The 26,644-nt window shown below is 39.7% G+C and overlaps 1 protein-coding gene across 2 annotated transcripts in view; it reads right to left on the reverse strand.

Annotated features, from left to right (window-relative positions):
- Window positions 1-2,138: 2,138 nt before the first annotated feature.
- The window catches only part of LOC141100111 (gastrula zinc finger protein XlCGF66.1-like), a 39,083-nt gene continuing 14,577 nt past the window's right edge, over window positions 2,139-26,644 (reverse strand). For both annotated transcript variants that reach the window (XM_073588353.1, XM_073588352.1), the window contains exons 2-5: window positions 5,350-5,466; window positions 3,644-3,829; window positions 3,435-3,558; window positions 2,139-3,359 (exon numbers count right to left, since the gene is read on the reverse strand). In XM_073588353.1, the coding sequence (XP_073444454.1) occupies window positions 2,371-3,359; window positions 3,435-3,558; window positions 3,644-3,829; window positions 5,350-5,466 (1,416 nt within the window). In that variant the 3' untranslated portion in view covers window positions 2,139-2,370. The remainder of the gene's footprint in view (window positions 3,360-3,434; window positions 3,559-3,643; window positions 3,830-5,349; window positions 5,467-26,644) is intronic.

Raw genomic sequence — 26,644 nt, forward strand, 5'->3', positions numbered from 1 at the left:
CTGAAGAAAAGCAGCCCCAAACCATGATGCTGCCACCACCATGTTTGACAGTGGGGATGGTGTGTTCAGAGTGATGAGCTGTGTTGCCTTTACGCCAAACATATCATTTTGCATTGTTGCCAAAAAGTTCGATTTTGGTATCATCTGACCAGAGCACCTTCTTCCACATGTTTGGTGTGTCTCCCAGGTGGCTTGTTGCAAACTTTAAACAACACTTTTTATGGATATCTTTGAGAAATGGCTTTCTTCTTGCCACTATTCCATAAAGGCCAGATTTGTGCAGTGTACGACTGATTGTTGTTCTATGGCCAGACTGTCCCACCTCAGCTGTAGATCTCTGCAGTTCATCCAGAGTGTTCATGGGCCTCTTGGCTGCATCTCTGATCAGTCTGCTCCTTGTTTGAGATGAAAGTTTAGAGGGACGGCCGGGTCTTGGTAGATTTGCAGTGGTATGATACTCCTTCCATTTCAATATGATCGCTTGCACAGTACTCCTTGGGATGTTTAAAGTTTTGGAAATCATTTTGTATCCCAATCCGGCTTTAAACTTCTCCACAACAGTATCACGGACCTGCCTGTTGTGTTCCTTGGTCTTCATGATGCTCTCCGTGCTTCAAACAGAACCCTGAGACTGTCACAGAGCAGGTGCATTTATACAGAGACTTGATTACACACAGGTGGATTATATTTATCATCATTAGTCATTTAAAACAACATTGGATGATTCAGAGATCCACAATGAACTTCTGGAGTGAGTTTGCTGCACTGAAAGTAAAGGGGCCGAATAATATTGCACGCCCCACTTTTCAGTTTTTGCATTTTCACAAAATATTTAAAACGACCAATAAATTTCGTTCAACTTCACAATTGTGTTCTACTTGTTGTTGATTATTCACCAAAAATTTACATTTGGCATCTTTATGTTTGAAACATGATAAGTGGGAAAAGGTTGAAAAGTTCCAGGGGGCCGAATACTTTTGCAAGGCACTGTAAGTGTTAAGATAATAAAAACCTGTTATTTGCCCTCTTTGGACTGTTTGAACAAGCTCCAATGATCTGACCTTCAGGGAGGTTCAAGGTTAGAAGGATATATACTGTATATATGTGTGTGTGTGTGTGTGTGTGTGTGTATATATATATATATATATATATATACACATACACACAGGGTGTATGTATATATATATATATATATATATATATATATATATATATATATATATATTAAACCATACCAATAATTAGTAAAATAATTAACTGGAGTGTTGAAACCATTAAAAATAACTCATACTATACAAGGATGAATTGTACTTTTGAATGACACCATCCATTTTATCGTAGGACATACTGGAAAGCAGGACAAAAATTCCAAGTGCTGCAAAATAGCATTTTTACACCGCTACAAAAAGGCTGTGCATACACTATCATATATCACCTGAGGTTATTTATCAGGTGGAAAACTGCTGATGTGTATGATATGCATTGTATTGTCTTTGGGTACATCTCCATTGGTGTCCTTTGCGCGTTATCAATAGGTTCTGGATTATGTCATGTATGTTGCATTATTTGGCATTTGATGTCCAATTATTTAATGTTGGATTTTTCATGCTACCACAATGCTGTCTTTATTAGAATCTAGTAACAAACCAGACAGCGCCTAAGACAGGGAGTCGGCGTATGACGTACCAGTACGTCATCTGTCGGTAAGGGGTGAACAGGTTAACAGCAGCATGTAGAGCTCCACTTCACCAACGGCTGTTAGTGACAAATGATGATTGAATACTTTAGCCATCATCTGCTGGGAAAGATGCACGCTTGGCTTGTGAGCAGGCATCAAAGTCAGCGACCCGACTGTATACATGTCGAGAAAGGGTTAAAATATGTATACAAGTTTGAGATTGCCGCAATCATACTGACCTGAAGAATCATGTCCCCAGGTCATTTTTTACCAAACGAATGATGTAAAAAAATAAAAAAATCTGGCAAATTGGAAGTAGGGTAAATTTTTTTCCCAGTTTTTCAGTACAAAATATGGTATAGTGAATGGTGTCATTAAAAACTACAAGTCGTCCTACAAAAATAAAAGCACACAAATGAAAGTTGCCCCCATCCGGAATAGGTGTAACAGATTCCAACAATGGGTAGCAAATCTTTAATGCTAGAGAAAGGAAGTTTCTTCAATGCAATACACTCACAAACATAGCTAAAATAAATGCCTGGTATAAAAGCAAAAATCACCGACTCCTGCCCAACCATGGGTGTTTCCCATTTGTGGCTGCTTTTTACAAATTGATAATCATGAAACAGATATGGGAAACAGACTGGTCATGCAGAAAACGATTGTTCTTGTACCATAAATTTAGTGCACGTTCACAAACTTAAAGGCACATTTTTGGTTCCTGTCTGATGTATTCTTTGATGTTTGCAAAGATCACATGTTCTCATGAAACGTTCTCCACAAGTGCTACAGGCATAAGGTCTGTTTCCAAAGTGGCGTCTCATATGTAACTGAAGTTTTGATGTACATGGGAAACACTTCTCACACAGGATACATTTAAACATTTCATTCTTTTTACCCCAATGAATCTTCATATGCACCGCAAGTGATGATTTGGTGTAGAACGCCCTCCCACACTTGGTACAAGTCAACAGATTATGTTTCACAGGTGGTTCTGCTGGAAAAGTCACCACTGCCATGGTCCCTGTCTGAAGTAATTTTTCTGCTAGGTGAATTCCTTGATGTGCGACTAACTCATCCATGGACAAAAAACATTTCTTGCACTCGGAACAAGAATACTGTACACAAATATTATTGGTTCTGGTTTGTATCTCAGGAAGAGATGGGCCTTCGTCACCATTTGCTGACTGATGTTGTGTATTGAGCAAGTGGTTTCCTCCACTACATGAGGCTGGTTCCTTACTATCATGAGATAAACATTGTTGTGTATAATTGGTAAGATTGGTTACAGTTTCTCCTTGAATGTCTGCCTTAGTCCCATTATGAGTAAACAGATACTGTGTATGAGAATTAGGTGTATTTTTATGGTCTTTGAAATTCCTTCCACTACATGAGCTTGGTTGCTCCTTAGTAGAAGTAGATGTACTAATGTTTTGGTATGTGAGAGTTCCACCAATATATTTGACTGGTTTTTCTTTAACATGATTGAATGGATCGTGCTGTGTAGATTCTGTGAGATTTCTTCCGTCACATGAAACTAGCTCTTCCCTAATAGGAGTAGGAGGATCATGGTGTATATTATCTGTCGGTGTATAAATATTGGGGTTTGTTCCGTTTCGATCATGTAGCTCCACCTTAATCTTCTTTGATGGATATTCATTTGTATCATCTTTAAATACACCTACAGAAAAGAGCAGCAGATAGTTACACTTTTTTTATATTATAATATATGTGATTACTAATATATGCCACTGACCTAATGATGTGAGTGGCTGAATGTCCTCCATCATGATGTCCTTGTATGTTTCCCTGTGCTCTTCTACATAGTCCCACTCCTCCATGGAGAAATAGACACCAACATCCTGACACCTTATAGGAACCTGACACACAATGATACAGTCATCACCCAGATACATCATCCCTTGTGTTACCCTATAATGCCCCAGTATCCCCAGCAGCGCTCACCTCTCCGGTCAGCAGCTCAATCATCTTGTTGGTGAGGTCCAGGATCTTCTTCTTATAGTTTGGTTCATGTATCACTGATTGAGGCAAAGGTGGGTGAATATACTTCAGCTCCCTCCAAGTTCCTTCTGCAACTTGACGACAGTTATTCTTTGCTTTTCCTCTCGGCTTCCTCACAAAAAAGTAATCCTGTAGAATGAGAGAGAATGATATAATAGAGGAACATACAGCTCTGGCAAAAATTAAGAGACAACTGCAAAATGTTCAGTTTGTCTGATTTTTCTCTTTATAGGTTTATTTTTGAGTAAAATGTAAATTGCTGTTTTAGTCTATAAACTTCTGACATGTCTCCGAATTTCCAAGCACTAAATTTTGTATTTTTATTCTAAAAATGAGAAATGGTCAAGATTAAAGAACCAGTGCTTGCAGACCTCAAATAATGCTAAGAAAAGAAGCTCATAATCATTTAGAAACAACAATACCAATGTTTTAACTCAGGAAGAGTTCAGAAATGAATATTTTGTGGAATAACCATGATTGTTAATCACAGCTTTCATGCGTCTTGGCATGCTTTCCACCAGTCTTTCACACTGCTACTGGTACAAAAATGTAAGCAGTTCTTCTTTGTTTGATGGCTTGTGACTATCCATCATTCTCTTGATTACATTCCAGAGATTTTCAATGGGGTTCAGGTCTGGAGATTGGGCTGCCCATGATGGGGATTTGATGGGGTGGTCTCCCTATAATACCTTGTGACATCGCTTTCCTAAACTGCAGTTCACTGAAGAACAAGGCATCACCTTATATCCATGAGGGTGTGTGCACACGCTGCGAATTCTGCTGCAGATTGATCGGCGCGGATTTTGCAAAATCTGCAGGTAAATCCGCAGGTCAAAAGACCTGCGGTTTACCTGCGGATTAGCCTGCAGTTTTGCCCCGTGGTTTATCATCTCTACAATGGAAGAGATGGTAAACAGCTGCGGAATGTGCAGAAAGAATTGACATGTCAATTCTTTCTGCGGTTTCGAAACCGCAGCAAATCCGCACCGTCTGCACAGCGGTTTTTGATTTCCATGGGTTATAATGGTACTGTAATGGATCCGCAGCAGAATCCGCAGCGTGTGCACACACCCTAAGATCTCAGTCTAGTGAGATGATCCCTCATTTATTCTTTGATTACATGACAGGGGTACTTCACAGTAAGCGAGATCGCTGATGAGTCACTGATTTTGACGTAACAGCGATCTCGCCAGCGATCTCGCTGTGTGGCACGCATCAGCGACCGCTCCCCCTCACCTCGCTGATCGTGCAGGAATGTCCTGGGCCATTTATTGATCGTTGTGGCAGCGGGAGACCAACGATCAGCGAGCTCCCAGCGCTGTAAGCAGACGCTGGGAGCTGGTATCCAGGGTAAAAAACCAGAATGATTAGTTACCCGCTGCTTACCCTGGATACCAGCTCCCAGCGCGAGCACGCTGGTATCCAGGGTAAACAGCGGGTAACTAAGCGATGCGCGCGCTTAGTTACCAGCTATTTATCGCTGGTGAGATCTGCCTGTTTGAGAGCTCACCAGCGATCAAGTAGCGACGCACCAGCGATCCTGACCAGGTCGTATCGTTGTCGGGATCGCTGGTGCGTTTAGTGTAACGGGACCCTTATTCTAGTAAATATAAGTGAAACCACATGCCACAATTCCCAGAACCTCTCACCTCCCCTGTCAGCAAGAGGATGATCTCCAGGGTGAGGTTTAGGGCCTGCTCAGTTGGATCATTCTGGTTTTTGTCCATGTTCAGTGATACAGTTGAGAAATACTTCACACATGAAATCTGGAATGAAAAGATGGATTCGGTAAATTGAATTAGCTAAATATTGTTTCTTTTTGTGGCACTGCAAGTGGTATGCATGTGAAGTGCAATCATGTTGTATAATGATCTCTTGTATGTTGGGTTAATTCCAATGTGATGACATTAAAATGACCGTAACACTAAACGAAGCTCTTCCATCAAAGATTTTATGCTTTTAATATATTGCAATCAACATATGACGTAGCACTGTGTACTTACAATTGCTCATTTTGCCCTTCTACCAGGCTATGTTCACACTAGGCGTTTTTGCTGTGTGTTTTTTCTGCAGCAAAGCTGATCTCTTGGCAGGAAAGAAGCTGTGGCAAAAACGTAGGTTTTGCTGCATTTTTTTCATGCTACACTTGTCTCTTGTGCATGGTGATAGAGTTTAGTGCAAAAAAAAAATCTCATTCTATTAAATCAGGGTTTGACACAAAAAAATGCTGCAAAACCTAATATCTGTGATTTTTGCTGTGGATTTTCAGCATTTTTTCATCACCCATTACTTTCAATGGGTGAACAACGCAGAAAAACCACTGAAAGAAGTCACAAGCTCTAATGTGCAAAAAAACATGCAAAGCACAAAATCCTGATGGCAAAAAAAACCAAGGTGTGTGAATGAGATTTCTGACATCTCAAAGACATAGCTGGTACTGTAACACACAGCTGAAAATTTGCATTAAAAAATGCCTATTGTGAACATAGCCTAATTCTCTTTTCCATTAGGTCTATGACATTGCGTGATTAACATGCTGGCTGTATCCGTCTAAGCTATATGTAGAAGATGAAGTCTCATTTCTCTGCACGAGTCATCATTAGGCGGGGTCACACTTGCGAGTGTGATGCAAGAAACTCGCGCAAGTCTCTTGCATCAATACCCGGCACTGCCGCCGGCACTCGGACCAGAGTGTGCGGCTACATGTATTTCTATGCAGCCGCACACTCCAGTCCCTAGTGCCGGCGGCAGTGCCGGGTATTGATGTGCGAGCCTCTCTCATCACATTTGTAAGTGTGACCCCGGCCTTACACCTACAGTTCTACATCACTGCAAAGTCCTTGGCAGCAAAACTCCATCTCCTCTTCAACTCCTAACTAGTGATGAGCGAGTATACTCGTTGCTCGGGCTTTCCTGAGCATGCTAAGGTGTCCTCCGAGTATTTTGGCGTGCTCGGAGATTTAGTTTGTGTCGCCACAGCTGCATGATTGGTGGCTGCTGGACAGCCTGAATACATGTGGCAATTTCCTAACAAACAGGCATTCCTCACATGTAATCAACCTGTCAAGTAGCCGCAAATCATGCAGCTGCATCGACAGAAACTAAATCTCCGAGCACGTCAAAATACTCGGAGGACACTACTTCTAACCAAGCTGCTCCGCTTCTCGCCCTGCCAAAGACTTTGCAGTGATATAGAATGCTTCTTTAAAGGGAACCGGTCATGTGAAAAAACACCATTTACCTTAAGATATAGGATTTATCTGCAGGAAAATAGTATTTAAAGGGACTCTGTCAGCACAGAATGAGTGTTCAAACCAAGTACAGACGCTCTGTGCAACCTGGGCTTGGCCAAATAATTAAGAGCACATTGCTATATATCTCTGCCTCTATAAAGCAAGAGCTATCAAACAAAATAGAGAGGAGGGCACAGATAGAGGGAAGACAAGCCATTAGGAAAGTGCGCTATAAGGGGATCAACCCTACTAAGCCGTCTATATGGGCATGTAGGACATAGGAAGCTAAATAAAATTATACCTTGATATCTGCGACCTGATTTATTGCTCCAGAGAAATCCATAATCTTAATATGTAAATGTGCTATTAAGATCTATGGGCCAGGCACAGATTTGCATGAATCTGCCTCCAGAGATTATTTTAGATGAAAGGGGAAGTTATCATTGTGAGACATGCAATGACTGATAGTTTGCTCTCCTGACCTACATGTTTCACACTGGTAACTTCCCTTTTCATGTAAAGTAAGCTCTGGAGGCAGATTCTCAGGCCATCCCATAGATCATAACAGCTCAATTACATATAAGAAAAGCATGAATTTCTCAGGAATAAGATATCGGATTGCATATACTATTTTATTCAACTTTCTATGACCTACATGCCCATATAGATGGCTTAAGAAAGCTGAGCCTACCAACAGATTCCCTTTAAATGTTTTGCAATGCCAAGGGTGCACCAAGCGCCTGTACCTGGTTTTAACAGTCTGCGCTGACAGATTTCCTTTTATACCCAGTGGAGCATTTAGTTTTCAGGGCCTGTTCTTGACCTATATACTAACTCATTGTCTTTTTGTATGTGATAGACATTTATGCATACAGGTGCTTCTCACAAAGGTAGAATAACATCAAAAAGTTAATTTATTTCTGTCAATACAAAGAGTGAAACTCATTATATAGTGATTACAAACAGAGTCAACTACTTCAAGTGTTTATTGCTATTAATGTCGATGATTATGGCTTACAGCCAATGAGAACCCAAAAGTCATTATCTGTATACATCACTGTATATAACTCACCCCACAGTACACATACAATGCCCATATAATATACTGTATATAGCTCTCCCCACCATACAATGCCCATATAATATACTGTATATAGCTCTCACCACCACACCATGCCCATGTAATACACTGTATATAGTTCTCTCTACAGTACGCATACTATGCCTATATAATACACTGTATATAGCTCTCCCCACCGTACACACACTATACCTATATAATACACTGTATATAGCTCTCCGCACTGTACACACACTATACCTATATAATACACTGTATATAGCTCTCCCCACCGTACACACACTATACCTATATAATACACTGTATAGAGCTCTCTCCACCGTACATATATTATACGTATATAAAACATTGTATATAGCTCTCCCCACTGTATACATACTATACCTATATAATACACTGTATATAGCTCTCCCCACTGTATACATACTATACCTATATAATACATTGTATATAGCTCTCTCCACTGTACACACACTATACCTATATAATACACTGTATATAGCTCTCTCCACCGTACATATATTATACCTATATAAAACATTGTATATTGCTCTCCCCACTGTATACATACTATACCTATAATACACTGTACAGTCATGGCCAAAAGTTTTGAGAATGCTACAAATATTAATTTTTACAAAGTCTACTGCTTCAGTTTTTCTAATGGCAATTTGCATATACTCCAGAATGTCATAAAGAGTGATCAGCTTTACAGCAATTACTTGCAAAGTCAATAATGGCTAAGAAAATGAACTTTAACCCCCAAAACACATTTCAACATCATTGCATTCCTGCCTTAAAAGGAGCAGCTAACATTGTTTTAGTGATTGTTCCATTAACACAGGTGTGGGTGTTGATGAGGACAGGGCTGGCGATCAATCAGTCATGATTAAGTAAGAATGACACCACTGGACACTTTAAAAGGAGGCTGGTGCTTGGCATCATTGCTTCTCTTCAGTTAACCATGGTTATCTCTAAAGAAACACGTGCAGTCATCATTGCACTGCACAAAAATGGCCTAACAGGGAAGAGTATCGCAGCTACAAAGATTGCACCTCAGTCAACAATCTATCGCATCATCAAGAACTTCAAGGAGAGAGCTTCCATTGTTGCCCTAAAGGCTCCTGGGCGCCCAAGAAGGACCAGCAAACGCCAGGACCGTATCTTAAAACTGTTTCAGCTGCGGGATCGGACTACCAGCAGTGCCGAGCTAGCTCAGCAATGGCAGCAGGCTGGTGTGAGTGCTTCTGCACGCACTGTGAGGCGGAGACTCTTTGAGCATGGCCTGGTTTCAAGGAGGGCAGCAAAGAAGCCACTTCTCTCCAGAAAAAACATCAGGGACCGACTGAAATTCTGCAAAAGGTACAGGGAGTGGACTGCTGAGGACTTGTGGTAAAGTCATTATCTCAGATGAATCCCCTTTTCGAATGTTTGGGACATCTGGAAAACAGCTTATTAGGAGAAGAAGAGGTGAGCGCTACCACCAGTCTTGTCTCATGCCAACTGTTAAGCATCCTGAAACGATTCATGTGTGGGGTTGCTTCTCAGCCAAGGGAATCGGCTCACTCACAGTCTTGCCTAAAAACACAGCCATGAATAAAGAATGGTACCAGAATGTCCTCCAAGAGCAACTTCTCCCAACCGTCCAAGAGCAGTTTGGCGCCCAACAATGCCATTTCCAGCATGATGGAGCACCTTGCCATAAAGCAAAGGTGATCACTAAATGGCTCATGGAACACAACATAGAGATTTTGGGTCCATGGCCTGGAAACTCCCCAGATCTTAATCCCATTGAGAACTTGTGGGCAATCATCAAGAGACAGGTGGACAAACAAAGACCAACAAATTCTGGCAAAATGCAAGCATTGCTTATGCAAGAATGGACAGCTATCAGTCAGGATTTGGTCCAGAAGTTGGTTGAGAGCATGCCAGGGAGAATTGCAGAGGTCCTGAAGAAGGGTCAACACTGCAAATATTGACTTGCTGCATTAACTCATTCTAACTGTCAATATAACCTTTTGGTACTTATAATATGATTGCAATTATATTTCTGTATGTGATGTAAACATCAGACAAACACAAATAAAAACCAGAGGGCAACAGATCATGTGAAAATTAAATTTTGGTGTCATTCTCAAAACTTTTGGCCATGACTGTATATAGCTCTCCCCACTGTACACACACTATACCTATATAATACACTGTATATAGCTCTCCCCACCGAACACACACTATACCTATATAATACACTGTATATAGCTCTCTCCACCGTACATATATTATACCTATATAAAACATTGTATATAGCTCTCCCCACTGTATACATACTATACCTATATAATACACTGTATATAGCTCTCCCCACTGTATACATACTATACCTATATAATACACTGTATACAGCTCTCCCTACCGTACACACACTATACCTATATAATACACTGTATAGAGCTCTCTCCACCGTACATATATTACACGTATATAAAACATTGTATATAGCTCTCCCCACTGTATATATACTATACCTATATAATACACTGTATATAGCTCTCCCCACTGTATACATACTATACCTATATAATACACTGTATATAGCTCTCCCCACTGTATACATACTATACCTATATAATACACTGTATATAGCTCTCCCCACTGTATACATACTATACCTATATAATACACTGTATATAGCTCTCCCCACTGTATACATACTAAACCTATATACAGTCATGGCCAAAAGTATTGACACCCCTGCAATTCTCTCAGATAATAATTCAGTTTCTTCCTGAAAATGATTGCAAACACAAATTCTTTGGTATTATTATCTTCATTTAATTTGTCTTAAATGAAAAAACGCAAAAGAGAATGAAGCAAAAAGCAAAACATTGATCATTTCACACAAAACTCCAAAAATGGGCCGGACAAAAGGATTGGCACCCTCAGCCTAATACTTGGTTGCACAACCTTTAGCCAAAATAACTGCGACCTACCGCTTCTGGTAACCATCAATGAGTTTCTTACAATGCTCTGCTGGAATTTTAGATCATTCTTTTTTGGCAAACTACTCCAGGTCCCTGATATTTGAAGGGTGCCTTCTCCAAACTGCCATTTTTAGATCTCTCCACAGGTGTTCTATGGGATTCAGGTCTGGACTCATTGCCGGCCACCTTAGAAGTCTCCAGTGCTTTCTCTCAAACCATTTTCTAGTGCTTTTTGAAGTGTGTTTTGGGTTATTGTCCTGCTGGAAGACCCATGACCTCTGAGGTAGACCCAGCTTTCTCACACTGGGCCCTAAATTATACTGCAAAATTTGTTGGTAGTCTTCTGACTTCATAATGCCATGCACACGGTCAAGCAGTCCAGTGCCAGAGGCAGCAAAGCAACCCCAAAACATCAGGGAACCTCCGTCATGTTTGACTGTAGGGACCATGTACTTTTCTTTGAATGCCTCTTTTTTCTCCTGTAAACTCTATGTTGATGCTTTTGCCCTAAAAGCTCTACTTTTGTCTCATCTGACCAAAGAACATTCTTCCAAAATGTTTTAGGCTTTTTCAGGTAAGTTTTGGCAAACTCCAGCCTGGCTTTTTTATGTCTCGGGGTAAGAAGTGGAGTCTTCCTGGGTCTCCTACCATACAGTCCCTTTTCATTCAGATGCCGACGGATAGTACGGGTTGACACCGTTGTACCCTCGGACTGCAGGGCAGCTTGAACTTGTTTGGATGTTAGAGGAGGTTCTTTATCCAACATCCGCACAATCTTGCGTTGAAATCTCTTGTCAATTTTTCTTTTCCGGCCACATCTAGGGAGGTTAGCCACAGTGCCATGGGCTTTAAACTTCTTGATGACACTGCGCACGGTTGACACAGGAACATTCAGGTCTTTGGAGATGGACTTGCAGCCTTGAGATTGCTCATGCTTCCTCACAATTTGGTTTCTCAACTCCTCAGACAGTTCTTTGGTCTTCTTTCTTTTCTCCATGCTCAATGTGGTACACACAAGGACACAGGACAGAGGTTGAGCCAACTTTAATCCATGTCACCTGGCTGCAAGTGTGATTTAGTTATTGCCAACACCTGTTAGGTGCCACAGGTAAGTTAAAGGTGCTGTTAATTACACAAATTAGAGAAGCATCACATGATTTTTCGAACAGTGCCAATACTTTTGTCCACCCTCTTTGTTATGTTTGGTGTGGAATTATATCCAATTTGGCTTTAGGACAATTCTTTTTGTGTTTTTTTCATTTAAGACAAATTAAATGAAAATAATAATACTAAAGAATTTGTGTTTGCAATCATTTTCAGGAAGAAACTGAGTATTATCTGACAGAATTGCAGGGGTGTCAATACTTTTGGCCATGACTGTAATACACTGTATACAGCTCTCCCTACAGTACACACACTATACCTATATAATACACTGTATATAGCTCTCCCCACTGTACACACACTATACCTATATAATACACTGTATATAGCTCTCCCCACCGTACACACACTATACCTATATAATACACTGTATATAGCTCTCCCCACTGTACACACACTATACCTATATAATACACTGTATATAGCTCTCCCCACCGTACACACACTATACCTATATAATACACTGTATAAAGCTCTCCCCACCGTACACACACTATACCTGTATAATACACTGTATATAGCTCTCCGTACTGTACACATACTATACCTATATAATACACTGTATATAGCTCTCTCCACTGTATACATACTATACCTATATAATACACTGTATACAGCTCTCCCCACCGTACACATACTATACCTATATAATACACTGTATACAGCTCTCCCTACAGTACACACAATATACCTATATAATACACTGTATACAGCTCTCCGCACTGTACACAAACTATACCTATATAATACACTGTATATAGCTCTCCCCACTGTACACATACTATACCTATATAATACATTGTATATAGCTCTCCCCACTGTATACATACTATACCTATAATACACTGTATATAGCTCTCCCCACTGTTCACACACTATACCTATATAATACACTGTATATAGCTCTCCGTACTGTACACATACTATACCTATATAATACACTGTATATAGCTCTCCCCACTGTACACATACTATACCTATATAATACATTGTATATAGCTCTCCCCACTGTATACATACTATACCTATAATACACTGTATATAGCTCTCCCCACTGTTCACACACTATACCTATATAATACACTGTATATAGCTCTCCGTACTGTACACATACTATACCTATATAATACACTGTATACAGCTCTCCCCACTGTATACATACTATACCTATATAATACACTGTATACAGCTCTCCCTACAGTACACACACTATACCTATATAATACACTGTATATAGCTCTCCCCACCGTACACACACTATACCTATATAATGCACTGTATATAGCTCTCCCCACCGTACACACACTATACCTATATAATACACTGTATATAGCTCTCCGCACCGCACACATACTATACCTATATAATACACTGTATATAGCTCTCCCCACTGTACACATACTATACCTATATAATACACTGTATACAGCTCTCCCCACTGTATACATACTATACCTATATAATACACTGTATACAGCTCTCCCCACTGTACACACACTATACCTATATAATACACTGTATATAGCTCTCCCTACAGTACACACACTATACCTATATAATACACTGTATATAGCTCTCCCCACCGTACACACACTATACCTATATAATACACTGTATATAGCTCTCCCTACAGTACACACACTATACCTATATAATACACTGTATATAGCTCTCCCTACAGTACACACACTATACCTATATAATACACTGTATATAGCTCTCCCCACTGTTCACACACTATACCTATATAATACACTGTATATAGCTCTCCGTACTGTACACATACTATACCTATATAATACACTGTATACAGCTCTCCCCACTGTATACATACTATACCTATATAATACACTGTATATAGCTCTCCCTACAGTACACACACTATACCTATATAATACACTGTATATAGCTCTCCGCACTGTACACACTATACCTATATAAAACACTGTATACAGCTCTCCCCACTGTATACATACTATACCTATATAATACATTGTATATACAGTGGGGCAAAAAAGTATTTAGTCAGTCAGCAATAGTGCAAGTTCCACCACTTAAAAAGATGAGAGGCGTCTGTAATTTACATCATAGGTAGACCTCAACTATGGGAGACAAACTGAGAAAAAAAAATCCAGAAAATCACATTGTCTGTTTTTTTTTCATTTTATCTGCATATTATGGTGGAAAATAAGTATTTGGTCAGAAACAAGCAATCAAGATTTCTGGCTCTCACAGACCTGTAACTTCTTTTTTAAGAGTCTCCACTTTCCTCCACTCATTACCTGTAGTAATGGCACCTGTTTAAACTTGTTATCAGTATAAAAAGACACCTGTGCACACCCTCAAACAGTCTGACTCCAAACTCCACTATGGTGAAGACCAAAGAGCTGTCAAAGGACACCAGAAACAAAATTGTAGCCCTGCACCAGGCTGGGAAGACTGAATCTGCAATAGGCAACCAGCTTGGAGTGAAGAAATCAACTGTGGGAGCAATAATTAGAAAATGGAAGACATACAAGACCACTGATAATCTCCCTCGATCTGGTGCTCCACGCAAAATCCCACCCCGTGGGGTCAGAATGACAACAAGAACGGTGAGCAAAAATCCCAGAACCACGCGGGGGGACCTAGTGAATGAACTGCAGAGAGCTGGGACCAATGTAACAAGGCCTACCATAAGTAACACACTACGCCACCATGGACTCAGATCCTGCAGTGCCAGACGTGTCCCACTGCTTAAGCCTGTACATGTCCGGGCCCGTCTGAAGTTTGCTAGAGAGCATTTGGATGATCCAGAGGAGTTTTGGGAGAATGTCCTATGGTCTGATGAAACCAAACTGGAACTGTTTGGTAGAAACACAACTTGTCGTGTTTGGAGGAAAAAGAATACTGAGTTGCATCCATCAAACACCATACCTACTGTAAAGCATGGTGGTGGAAACATCATGCTTTGGGGCTGTTTCTCTGCAAAGGGGCCAGGACGACTGATCCGGGTACATGAAAGAATGAATGGGGCCATGTATCGTGAGATTTTGAGTGCAAACCTCCTTCCATCAGCAAGGGCATTGAAGATGAAACGTGGCTGGGTTTTTCAACATGACAATGATCCAAAGAACACCGCCAGGGCAACGAAGGAGTGGCTTCGTAAGAAGCATTTCAAGGTCCTGAGTGGCCTAGCCAGTCTCCAGATCTCAACCCTATAGAAAACCTTTGGAGGGAGTTGAAAGTCCGTGTTGCCAAGCGAAAAGCCAAAAACATCACTGCTCTAGATGAGATCTGCATGGAAGAATGGGCCAACATACCAACAACAGTGTGTGGCAACCTTGTGAAGACTTACAGAAAACGTTTGACCTCTGTCATTGCCAACAAAGGATATATCACAAAGTACTGAGATGAAATTTTGTTTCTGACCAAATACTTATTTTCCACCATAATATGCAAATAAAATGAAAAAAAAACAGACAATGTGATTTTCTGGATTTTTTTTTCTCAGTTTGTCTCCCATAATTGAGGTCTACCTTTGATGTAAATTACAGACGCCTCTCATCTTTTTAAGTGGTGGAACTTGCACTATTGCTGACTGACTAAATACTTTTTTTCCCCACTGTATATACCTATATAAAACATTGTATATAGCTCTCCCCACTGTACACATACTATACCTATATAATACACTGTATATAGCTCTCCCCACCGTACACACACTATACCTATATAATACACTGTATATAGCTCTCCCACTGTATACATACTATACCTATATAATACACTGTATATAGCTCTCCCCACCGTACACACACTATACCTATATAATACACTGTATATAGCTCTCCCCACTGTACACATACTATACCTATATAATACACTGTATATAGCTCTCCCCACTGTACACACACTATACCTATATAATACACTGTATATAGCTTTCCCCACCGTACACACACTATACCTATATAATACACTGTATATAGCTTTCCCCACCGTACACACACTATACCTATATAATACACTGTATATAGCTCTCCCCACCGTACACACACTATACCTATATAATACACTGTATATAGCTCTCCCCACCGTACACACACTATACCTATATAATACACTGTATATAGCTCTCTCCACCGTACACACACTATACCTATATAATACACTGTATATAGCTCTCTCCACCGTACACACACTATACCTATATAATACACTGTATATAGCTCTCCCCACCGTACACACACTATACCTATATAATACTGTATATAGCTCTCCCCACTGTACACATACTATACCTATATAATACACTGTATATAGCTCTCCCCACTGTATACATACTATACCTATATAATACACTGTATATAGCTCTCCCCACTGTACACACACTATACCTATATAATACACTGTATATAGCTCTCTCCACCGTACACACACTATACCTATATAATACACTGTATATAGCTCTCCCCACTGTACACATACTATACCTATATAATACACTGTATATAGCTCTCTCCACCGTACACACACTATACCTATATAATACACTGTATATAGCTCTCCCCACCGTAAACACACTATACCTATATAATACACTGCATATAGCTCTCCCCACTGTACACATACTATACCTATATAATACACTGTATATGGCTCTCCCCACCGTACACACACTATACCTATATAATGCACTGTATATAGCTCTCCCCACTGTACACATACTATACCTATATAATACACTGTATATAGCTCTCCGCACTGTACACACACTATACCTATATAATACACTGTATATAGCTCTCCCCACCGTACACACACTATACCTATATAATGCACTGTATACAGCTCTCCCCACTGTACACACACTATACCTATATAATACACTGTATACAGCTCTCCCCACCGTACACACACTATACCTATATAATACACTGTATATAGCTCTCCCCACTGTACACATACTATACCTATATAATACACTGTATATAGCTCTCTGCACTGTACACACACTATACCTATATAATACACTGTATATAGCTCTCCCCACTGTACACATACTACACCTACATAATACACTGTATATAGCTCTCCCCACTGTACACATACTATACCTATATAATACACTGTATATAGCTCTCCCCACTGTACACACACTATACCTATATAATACACTGTATATAGCTCTCCCCACTGTACACACACTATACCTATATAATACACTGTATATAGCTCTCCCCACTGTACACACACTACACCTACATAATACGCTGTATATAGCTCTCCCCACCGTACACACACTATACCTATATAATACACTGTATATAGCTCTCCCCACTGTACACATACTACACCTACATAATACACTGTATATAGGTCTCCCCACCGTACACACACTATACCTATATAATACACTGTATACAGCTCTCCTCACTGTACACACACTATACCTATATAATACACTGTATACAGCTCTCCCCACTGTACACACACTATACCTATATAATACACTGTATATAGCTCTCCTCACCGTACACACACTATACCTATATAATACACTGTATACAGCTCTCCCCACTGTACACACACTATACCTATATAATACACTGTATATAGCTCTCCTCACCGTACACACACTATACCTATATAATACACTGTATATAGCTCTCCCCACCGTACACACACTATACCTATATAATACACTGTATATAGCTCTCCCCACTGTACACACACTATACCTATATATTACACTGTATATAGCTCTCCCCACCGTACACACACTATACCTATATAATACACTGTATATAGCTCTCCCCACCGTACACACACTATACCTATATAATACACTGTATATAGCTCTCCCCACTGTACACACACTATACCTATATAATACACTGTATATAACTCTCCCCACTGTACACACACTATACCTATATAAAACATTGTATATAGCTCTCCCCACCGTACACACACTATACCTATATAATACACTGTATATAGCTCTCCCCACTGTACACACACTATACCTATATAATACACTGTATATAGCTCTCCCCACTGTACACACACTATACCTATATAATACACTGTATACAGCTCTCCCCACTGTACACACACTATACCTATATAATACACTGTATACAGCTCTCCCCACTGTACACACACTATACCTATATAATACACTGTATATAGCTCTCCCCACCGTACACACACTATACCTATATAATACACTGTATATAGCTCTCCCCACCGTACACACACTATACCTATATAATACACTGTATATAGCTCTCCCCACCGTACACACACTATACCTATATAATACACTGTATACAGCTCTCCCCACCGCACACACACTATACCTATATATTACACTGTATACAGCTCTCCCCACCGTACACACACTATACCTATATATTACACTGTATATAGCTCTCTGCACCGTACACACTATACCTATATAATTCACTGTATATAGCTCTCCCCACTGTACACATACTATACCTATATATTACACTGTATATAGCTCTCCCCACTGTACACACACTATACCTATATAATATACTGTATATAGCTCTCCCCACTGTACAAACACTATACCTATATAATACACGGTATATAGCTCTCCCCACTGTACACACTTTATACCTATATAATACACTGTATACAGCTCTCCCCACTGTACACACACTATACATATATAATACACTGTATATAGCTCTCCCCACCGTACACACACTATACCTATATAATACACTGTATATAGCTCTCCCCACCGTACACACACTATACCTATATAATACACTGTATATAGCTCTCCCCACCGTACACACACTATACCTATATAATACACTGTATACAGCTCTCCCCACCGTACACACACTATACCTATATAATACACTGTATATAGCTCTCCCCACCGTACACACACTATACCTATATAATACACTGTATATAGCTCTCCCCACCGTACACACACTATACCTATATAATACACTGTATATAGCTCTCCCCACCGTACACACACTATACCTATAGAATACACTGTATACAGCTCTCCCCACCGTACACACACTATACCTATAGAATACACTGTATACAGCTCTCCCCACCGTACACACACTATACCTATAGAATACACTGTATACAGCTCTCCCCACCGTACACACACTATACCTATATAATACACTGTATATAGCTCTCCCCACTGTACACACACTATACCTATATAATACACTGTATACAGCTCTCCCCACTGTACACACACTATACCTATATAATACACTGTATATAGCTCTCCCCACCGTACACACACTATACCTATATAATACACTGTATATAGCTCTCCCCACCGTACACACACTATACCTATATAATACACTGTATATAGCTCTCCGCACCGTACACACACTATACCTATATAATACACTGTATACAGCTCTCCCCACCGTACACACACTATACCTATATAATACACTGTATATAGCTCTCCCCACTGTACACACACTATACCTATGTAATACACTGTATACAGCTCTCCTCACTGTACACACACTATACCTATATAATACACTGTATACAGCTCTCCCCACTGTACACACACTATACCTATATAATACACTGTATATAGCTCTCCTCACCGTACACACACTATACCTATATAATACACTGTATATAGCTCTCCCCACCGTACACACACTATACCTATATAATACACTGTATATAGCTCTCCCCACTGTACACACACTATACCTATATAATACACTGTATATAACTCTCCCCACTGTACACACACTATACCTATATAAAACATTGTATATAGCTCTCCCCACCGTACACACACTATACCTATATAATACACTGTATATAGCTCTCCCCACCGTACACACACTATACCTATATAATACACTGTATATAGCTCTCCCCACTGTACACACACTATACCTATATAATACACTGTATACAGCTCTCCCCACTGTACACACACTATACCTATATAATACACTGTATATAGCTCTCCCCACCGTACACACACTATACCTATATAATACACTGTATACAGCTCTCCCTACCGTACACACACTATACCTATATAATACACTGTATACAGCTCTCCCCACCGTACACACACTATACCTATATAATACACTGTATACAGCTCTCCCCACCGTACACACACTATACCTATATAATACACTGTATACAGCTCTCCCCACCGTACACACACTATACCTATATAATACACTGTATACAGCTCTCTCCACCGTACACATACTATACCTATATAATACACTGTATATACCCCTCCCCACTGTACACACACTATACCTATATAATACACTGTATATAGCTCTCCCCACTGTACACACACTATATCTATATAATACACTGTATACAGCTCTCCCCACCGTTAACATACTATACCTATATAATACACTGTATATAGTTCTCCCCACTGTACACATACTATACCTATATAATACACTGTATACAGCTCTCCCCACCGTACACACACTATACCTATATAATACACTGTATATAGCTCTCCCCACCGTACACACACTATACCTATATAATACACTGTATATAGCTCTCCCCACCGTACACACACTATACCTATATAATACACTGTATACAGCTCTCCCCACCGTACACACACTATACCTATATAATACACTGTATACAGCTCTCCCCACCGTACACACACTATACCTATATAATAGACTGTATATAGCTCTCCCCACCGTACACACACTATACCTATATAATACACTGTATATAGCTCTCCCCACCGTACACACACTATACCTATATAATACACTGTATACAGCTCTCCCCACCGTACACACACTATACCTATATAATACACTGTATACAGCTCTCCCCACTGTACACACACTATACCTATATAATACACTGTATATAGCGCTCCCCACTGTACACACACTATACCTATATAATACACTGTATATAGCTTTCCCCACCGTACACACACTATACCTATATAATACACTGTATATAGCTCTCCCCACTGTACACACACTATATCTATATAATACACTGTATATAGCTTTCCCCACCGTACACACACTATACCTATATAATACACTGTATATAGCTCTCCCCACTGTACACACACTATACCTATATAATACACTGTATACAGCTCTCCCCACTGTACACACACTATACCTATATAATACACTGTATACAGCTCTCCCCACTGTACACACACTATACCTATATAATACACTGTATATAGCTCTCCCCACCGTACACACACTATACCTATATAATACACTGTATATAGCTCTCCCCACCGTACACACACTATACCTACTGTATATAATACACTGTATATAGCTCTCCCCACCGTACACACACTATACCTATATAATACACTGTATACAGCTCTCCCCACCGCACACACACTATACCTATATAATACACTGTATACAGCTCTCCCCACCGTACACACACTATACCTATATATTACACTGTATATAGCTCTCCGCACCGTACACACACTATACCTATATAATACACTGTATATAGCGCTCCCCACCGTACACACACTATACCTATATAATACACTGTATATAGCTCTCCCCACCGTACACACACTATACCTATATAATACACTGTATATAGCTCTCCCCACCGTACACACACTATACCTATATAATACACTGTATATAGCTCTCCCCACCGTACACACACTATACCTATATATTACACTGTATATAGCTCTCCCCACCGTACACACACTATACCTATATAATACACTGTATATAGCTCTCCCCACCGTACACACACTATACCTATATAATACACTGTATATAGCTCTCCCCACTGTACACACACTATACCTATATAAAACATTGTATATAGCTCTCCCCACCGTACACACACTATACCTATATAATACATTGTATATAGCTCTCCCCACTGTACACACACTATACCTATATAATACACTGTATATAGCTCTCCCCACTGTACACACACTATACCTATATAATACACTGTATATAGCTCTCCCCACTGTACACACACTATACCTATATAATACACTGTATATAGCTCTCCCCACTGTACACACACTATACCTATATAATACACTGTATACAGCTCTCCCCACTGTACACACACTATACCTATATAATACACTGTATACAGCTCTCCCCACTGTACACACACTATACCTATATAATACACTGTATATAGCTCTCCCCACCGTACACACACTATACCTATATAATACACTGTATATAGCTCTCCCCACCGTACACACACTATACCTACTGTATATAATACACTGTATATAGCTCTCCCCACCGTACACACACTATACCTATATAATACACTGTATACAGCTCTCCCCACCGCACACACACTATACCTATATAATACACTGTATACAGCTGTCCCCACCGTACACACACTATACCTATATATTACACTGTATATAGCTCTCCGCACCGTACACACACTATACCTATATAATACACTGTATATAGCTCTCCCCACTGTACACACACTATACCTATATATTACACTGTATATAGCTCTCCCCACTGTACACACACTATACCTATATAATACACTGTATACAGCTCTGTACACACACTATACCTATATAATACACTGTATATAGCTCTCCCCACTGTACACACACTATACCTATATAATACACTGTATATAGCTCTCCCCACCGTACACACACACTATACCTATATAATACACTGTATATAGCTCTCCCCACCGTACACACACTATACCTATATAATACACTGTATATAGCTCTCCCCACTGTACACACACTATACCTATATAATACACTGTATACAGCTCTCCCCACTGTACACACACTATACCTATATAATACACTGTATATAGCTCTCCCCACCGTACACACACTATACCTATATAATACACTGTATATAGCTCTCCCCACCGTACACACACTATACCTATATAATACACTGTATATAGCTCTCCCCACCGTACACACACTATACCTATATAATACACTGTATATAGCTCTCCCCACCGTACACACACTATACCTATATAATACACTGTATACAGCTCTCCCCACCGTACACACACTATACCTATATAATACACTGTATACAGCTCTCCCCACCGTACACACACTATACCTATATAATACACTGTATACAGCTCTCCCCACCGTATACACACTATACCTATATAATACACTGTATATAGCTCTCCGCACCGTACACACACTATACCTAAAAATTACACTGTATATAGCTCTCCGCACTGTACACACACTATACCTATGTAATACACTGTATATAGCTCTCCCCACTGTACACACACTATACCTATATATTACACTGTATATAGCTCTCCGCACTGTACACACACTATACCTATATAATACACTGTATACAGCTCTCCCCACTGTACACACACTAAACCTATATCATACACTGTATATAGCTCTCCCCACTGTACACACACTATACCTATATATTACACTGTATATAGCTCTCCCCACTGTACACACACTACACCTACATAATACACTGTATATAGCTCTCCCCACTGTACACACACTATACCTATATAATACACTGTATATAGCTCTCCCCACTGTACACACACTATACCTATATAATACACTGTATATAGCTCTCCCCACTGTACACACACTATACCTATATAAAACATTGTATATAGCTCTCCCCACTGTACACACACTATACCTATATAATACACTGTATATAGCTCTCCCCACTGTACACACACTATACCTATATAATACACTGTATATAGCTCTCCCCACTGTACACACACTATACCTATATAATACACTGTATATAGCTCTCCCCACTGTACACACACTATACCTATATAATACACTGTATACAGCTCTCCCCACCGTACACACACTATACCTATATAATACACTGTATATAGCTCTCCCCACCGTACACATACTACACCTACATAATACACTGTATATAGCTCTCCCCACTGTACACACACTATACCTATATAATACACTGTATATAGCTCTCCCCACCGTACACACACTATACCTATATAATACACTGTATATAGCTCTCCCCACCGTACACACACTATACCTATATAATACACTGTATATAGCTCTCCCCACTGTACACACACTATACCTATATATTACACTGTATATAGCTCTCCCCACTGTACACACACTACACCTACATAATACACTGTATATAGCTCTCCCCACTGTACACACACTATACCTATATAATACACTGTATATAGCTCTCCCCACTGTACACACACTATACCTATATAATACACTGTATATAGCTCTCCCCACTGTACACACACTATACCTATATAATACACTGTATATAGCTCTCCCCACTGTACACACACTATACCTATATAAAACATTGTATATAGCTCTCCCCACCGTACACACACTATACCTATATAATACACTGTATATAGCTCTCCCCACTGTACACACAATATACCTATATAATACACTGTATATAGCTCTCCTCACTGTACACACACTATACCTATATAATACACTGTATATAGCTCTCCCCACTTTACACACACTATACCTATATAATACACTGTATATAGCTCTCCTCACTGTACACATACTATACCTATATAATACACTGTATATAGCTCTCCCCACCGTACACACACTATACCTATATAATACACTGTATACAGCTCTCTCCACCGTACACATACTATACCTATATAATACACTGTATATAGCCCTCCCCACTGTATACATACTAAACCTATATAATACACTGTATATAGCTCTCCCCACTGTACACATACTACACCTACATAATACACTGTATATAGCTCTCCCCACTGTACACATACTATACCTATATAATACACTGTATATAGCTCTCCCCACCGTACACACACTATACCTATATAATACACTGTATATAGCTCTCCCCACTGTACACATACTACACCTACATAATACACTGTATATAGCTCTCCCCACTGTACACACACTATACCTATATAATACACTGTATACAGCTCTCCTCACTGTACACACACTATACCTATATAATACACTGTATATAGCTCTCCTCACCGTACACACACTATACCTATATAATACACTGTATATAGCTCTCCCCACCGTACACACACTATACCTATATAATACACTGTATATAGCTCTCCCCACCGTACACACACTATACCTATATAATACACTGTATATAGCTCTCCCCACCGTACACACACTATACCTATATAATACACTGTATATAGCTCTCCCCACCGTACACACACTATACCTATATAATACACTGTATATAGCTCTCCTCACCGTACACACACTATACCTATATAATACACTGTATATAGCTCTCCCCACCGTACACACACTATACCTATATAATACACTGTATATAGCTCTCCCCACCGTACACACACTATACCTATATAATACACTGTATACAGCTCTCCCCACCGCACACACACTATACCTATATAATACACTGTATACAGCTCTCCCCACCGCACACACACTATACCTATATAATACACTGTATACAGCTCTCCCCACCGTACACACACTATACCTATATATTACACTGTATATAGCTCTCCGCACCGTACACACTATACCTATATAATACACTGTATATAGCTCTCCCCACTGTACACATACTATACCTATATATTACACTGTATATAGCTCTCCCCACTGTATACACACTATACCTATATAATATACTATATATAGCTCTCCCCACTGTACAAACACTATACCTATATAATACACTGTATATAGCTCTCCCCATTGTACACACACTATACATATATAATACACTGTATACAGCTCTCCCCACTGTACACACACTATACCTATATAATACACTGTATATAGCTCTCCCCACTGTACACACTTTATACCTATATAATACACTGTATACAGCTCTCCCCACTGTACACACACTATACATATATAATACACTGTATATAGCTCTCCCCACCGTACACACACTATACCTATATAATACACTGTATATAGCTCTCCCCACCGTACACACACTATACCTATATAATACACTGTATATAGCTCTCCCCACTGTACACACACTATACCTATATAATACACTGTATACAGCTCTCCCCACTGTACACACACTATACCTATATAATACACTGTATATAGCTCTCCCCACCGTACACACACTATACCTATATAATACACTGTATATAGCTCTCCCCACCGTACACACACTATACCTATATAATACACTGTATATAGCTCTCCCCACCGTACACACACTATACCTATATAATACACTGTATATAGCTCTCCCCACTGTACACACACTATACCTATGTAATACACTGTATACAGCTCTCCTCACTGTACACACACTATACCTATATAATACACTGTATACAGCTCTCCCCACTGTACACACACTATACCTATATAATACACTGTATACAGCTC

Source organism: Dendrobates tinctorius, unplaced genomic scaffold, assembly GCF_039654945.1.
Source record: "Dendrobates tinctorius isolate UK_male_01 unplaced genomic scaffold, ASM3965494v1 ptg000103l, whole genome shotgun sequence".
Taxonomy (NCBI): domain Eukaryota; kingdom Metazoa; phylum Chordata; class Amphibia; order Anura; family Dendrobatidae; genus Dendrobates; species Dendrobates tinctorius.